At 35.5% G+C, this 4,174-nt stretch overlaps 1 protein-coding gene across 1 annotated transcript; it reads left to right on the plus strand.

The window, feature by feature from the left end:
• The first annotated feature begins 1,782 nt into the window (after positions 1-1,782).
• On the plus strand, positions 1,783-3,466 carry LOC18110272 (peroxidase A2). Its single transcript, XM_006388516.3, has 4 exons — positions 1,783-2,097; positions 2,189-2,380; positions 2,551-2,716; positions 2,803-3,466. The coding sequence occupies exons 1-4, from the start codon at positions 1,879-1,881 to the stop codon at positions 3,219-3,221; spliced, it is 996 nt and encodes a 331-aa protein (XP_006388578.1). The 5' UTR covers positions 1,783-1,878; the 3' UTR covers positions 3,222-3,466.
• The last annotated feature ends 708 nt before the right edge of the window (positions 3,467-4,174 follow it).

Consider the following 4,174-nt stretch of genomic DNA (forward strand, 5'->3'; position numbering starts at 1 on the left):
AATGATAAATTAAGTAAAATGAAATTATATGAAGAACAATGATGAATGAAGTAATTGTTTAACCAATAAGAGAGAGCAAAAAAAAAAAAAAGAATCAATGTATTCAATCGAAAGCATTAATTATCACAAGGAAATGAGAGGATATTGAAAATTATAAGTAAAAAAGAATTGAGTCATTATTCCTTGTGTAGAAAGAAAGATACACCCAACCCCTTTCCTTGTTCTCTACTATTTCTTCAATTCCGAAGCCATCCATGAAAAAATCTTTAAAACGTATTAATTTTTGCGTTTCAAAAATAATTTTTAAAAAAATTAAAATTGTTTTATATTTTTTAAATTAATATTTTTTATATTTTTTGATTATTTTGATTATGCTATGTCAAATAATTTTTTAAAAAATATAAAAAATTTATTTTAATATATTTTTTTAAAAAATATATTTTAAAAATAATTATTATGAAATATTCAAACACCATTGAAGACCCGAATATGGTACACACAGCATCACTGAAGAATCAAGGTAGCCATCTATATATATATATATATATAGGCGTGCCCCTGTCGGGATACCCCCTGCCGTTAAAACCGTCCCTCTCACCTGGTGAAACGCCTCTCCTCGTCAACTATCCATCTACTCCATAGCGTGAGCTTGGCATCGTCCGTCAACATCCCTCATTTTTAAGGTTAAAAATGAGGGATGTTGACGGACGATGCCAAGCTCACGCTACGGAGTAGATGGATGGAGAGGCGTTTCACCAGGTGGGCAGGGGGTATCCCGACAGGGGCACGCCTAACGATACCAAAATTGGGTTAGTGAGAGCAGTCAGAGACTAATTTATAAGCACATAACACTGCCACTACCAATTGTCCATGACAATTCACACAGTTTAGTCTCAGCCAATCCAACCACTAATCCAAACGCGTTGTCTGCAATGGTTCCCGTGTTTTATGAGTTACTCGCTTCCAGTGAAGATTGATTAATCATAGCTAGCTGTTACATGCATTAATATATTACTTTTTACTTGATCTCCTTGCTTTCTTGCTTTCAAACGCCTCAAGCTTTGAAAGTTTTGACGCGGAGCGTGGTGTGGATGCGCTTATGAACAAGAAGATAAAACAGAGCTCGCGAAGAAGCCTGGGTATATTAAACGCGAGTTTGAAAAACAAAAACACCCGTAACTTTAAATTCAATAGTTGGATTAGCCTTGATTTTTGCAAGAAGGTGCTCCAAGCCAAGTTTTATAGCGAGTCAACTCGTTGTAATCAGAAGAAGTCCAAAAAATCTTTAAATTAGACTTGGAACAGGTTGTTTTTGTAATGTTAATTATTATTTTTACTCTACTTTGAATTCTTTTGATTATATTGGTTTTTTACTTCTATATAAATAGATATCTCAAAAAATATCTAAGTTTTCTCTACCTAATTTTCTATAATTTAGGACAGTAACATTAAGGTTAAAGATCTAGTTTTTACGCGTAAAACTTTCATTATTCTTAAATATAAAAAGGTTTGGGTGTTTTTTTTATTTTGACGCTCCTTTTTTAAAAGCGAATTTATTATATTTCTACGAAGATAAAGACCTTTTCTTCTTTTTCTTGATACTTGGGGTTGGGGAATCACCTTTATAATAATATTTGAGGGAGAAATGTGTAAATGTATACACATTGAGAAGACATTTTAAGCTGACTACTCGTTTTCTTAAAGGTTAATCTTACTACTAGCAAACAGAGACTTTTTCTTGCCGAATACGAGCTACGTATAATGAATGTGACAGTTTTCTATATATTGGCTAGCCAAAGTAGTCACTGATGCACAAAATAAGAGACAGGGAAAAGCCTTTTGTTTAATTGCTTCTTGTTCTGTTCAAGAAGAAAAACAATGTCTCCTCCTCCTTCTACCAGTTTCTTTTCAGTGGCAATAGTCTTGCTAGGAATGATGCTGCCCCACTCGAAAGCTCAATTAAATGCAACTTTCTATGCTAATACATGCCCCAATGTGTCTAGCATCGTTAGCAACGTTGTTCAGCAGGCTTTTCAATCTGATTCTCGGATTGGCGCCAGCCTTATTCGCCTCCATTTTCATGATTGCTTCGTCAATGTAAACTGAATATCATCATTTAATTTCTTTGAAGTGGTTTTTAATTAACGCTTGACATTATGTTGATCAAAAAATTTGATTTTTTGGACAGGGATGTGATGCTTCAATTCTACTGGACAACAGTTCAAGCATACTCAGCGAAAAGTTTGCCGCTCCCAATGTAAATTCCATTCGGGGTTTCGGTGTTGTTGACAACATCAAGACTGCCGTGGAGAATTCTTGCCCTGGTGTTGTCTCCTGCGCTGACATTCTTGCACTTGCTGCCGAATCATCTGTTTCTCAGGTAATTACTTAGTCCATACACTGAACTTGTTCTCGGAACTCTTCATTTTGCTTGATTTGGCAAGTCAATGTGATCTGTGTATGCTCAGAAGTTTTCACAAGTGAAATATTCTATGAAAGGCCGAAAAAACACGAAGCCATGACATACTCTGCTTTTAATGATTCTTGTAGTCAGGAGGTCCTTCATGGAGTGTTCTGTTGGGAAGAAGGGATAGTCTAACAGCAAATCAGGCTGGAGCCAATACAGCAATCCCTTCTCCTTTTGAAGGCCTAAACAACATCACTGCAAAGTTCTCTGCAGTAGGTCTAAACACCAATGACCTTGTTGCATTATCAGGTAATTATACCTCAAAAATCTCAAAACTGCATCCAGAATTCTGGAAATCCAACACTAATATATTTTTATTTTTTTATAATTTCCAGGAGCACACACATTCGGACGTGCACAATGTCGAACCTTTAGCAACAGGCTGTACAATTTTAGCAACACAGGCAACCCTGACCCAACACTAAACACAACATACTTGACTACTCTGCAACAAATATGTCCACAAAATGGCAGCGGAACTGCTTTGGCCAACCTTGATCCTACAACTTCAGATGCCTTTGACAATAATTACTTCACCAACCTACAAAACAATCAAGGTCTTCTCCAATCAGACCAAGAGTTATTTTCCACACCTGGCGCTGCCACGATCACTTTTGTCAATAACTTCAGCAGCAACCAAACTGCCTTCTTCCAGAGTTTTGTTCAGTCAATGATTAATATGGGTAATATTAGCCCATTAACTGGGAGTAGTGGAGAGATCAGGTCAGACTGCAAAAAGGTCAATGGAAGTTAGGCTATGCGATCACTAGATAGAGGAGCTCATTGTTTTGGAAAAAAAAAAACAATCATTATTATATGAGGCAGATGTGCTTTTAATAAAGGAAAGAAATTAAGTGTTTGTTTTAAATTAGGGTGGCAAGTTGCAGGAAAGTTAGGGAAAAACAAGTAATTTATCATTGGAACTTCTGGAGTTGTCAAATATTTGTTGGTGTTAGCTTTATAATTGCTCTTTGAATGGTCAAATATTTCGTTGATGTATCATCGGTGTATCCCTAAAGTCATATAAGACATAAAAAAGAAAGAAAGATGTACTTGATGGATTGAGACAGATATTAATTAATTTGGTATAGCGAATAAAAGTAGAAATCAAAACAAAGAGCTATATCACCGCAAGTAATTGTGTACTTGAAACCATAGTTTTTAAATTTGATCCAGTCTAAGGCTCGGATTTTAGGTTTTGATCGGGTCACCGGGTTGGCCGGGTCAATTTCTATTTTAAAAAAAATTCAAAACGGCATCGTTTTAGTAAAACAAAAAAACAAAAGTCAACGGATTGCTACCGGGTTTTGCTGGGTCAACCGGGTCGCCGGGTCGGCCGAGTCACACCAAGTCATGACTTTTCCTATTTTTTTCATCAACTCGACCCGATTCCAGCCCCGGATTAATCTGCCGCGCCAAGCTGGATTTTAAAACTATAATTAAAACTACCTCCGCGTGATTTATATTGTCGCAAGAGATCATGATATCTAGAAAGAAGGGAAATAATATTATAATTTGCGTTTTGGATAAATGAAAGTTGTTATTCACAAATTAATATTAATAATCACTATTAACATTTAACAAAGAAATACCAAAACAAAAGGGTTTTTGTACGGTGATCAACATTGTTAACCTAGGTTAACTATTCATTAAAAAGTTGATGACCATTTTTTCATTTAGGTCTTTTTAAGTTTTTTTTATTTGGTT

Source organism: Populus trichocarpa, chromosome 16 (assembly GCF_000002775.5).
Source record: "Populus trichocarpa isolate Nisqually-1 chromosome 16, P.trichocarpa_v4.1, whole genome shotgun sequence".
NCBI lineage: Eukaryota > Viridiplantae > Streptophyta > Magnoliopsida > Malpighiales > Salicaceae > Populus > Populus trichocarpa.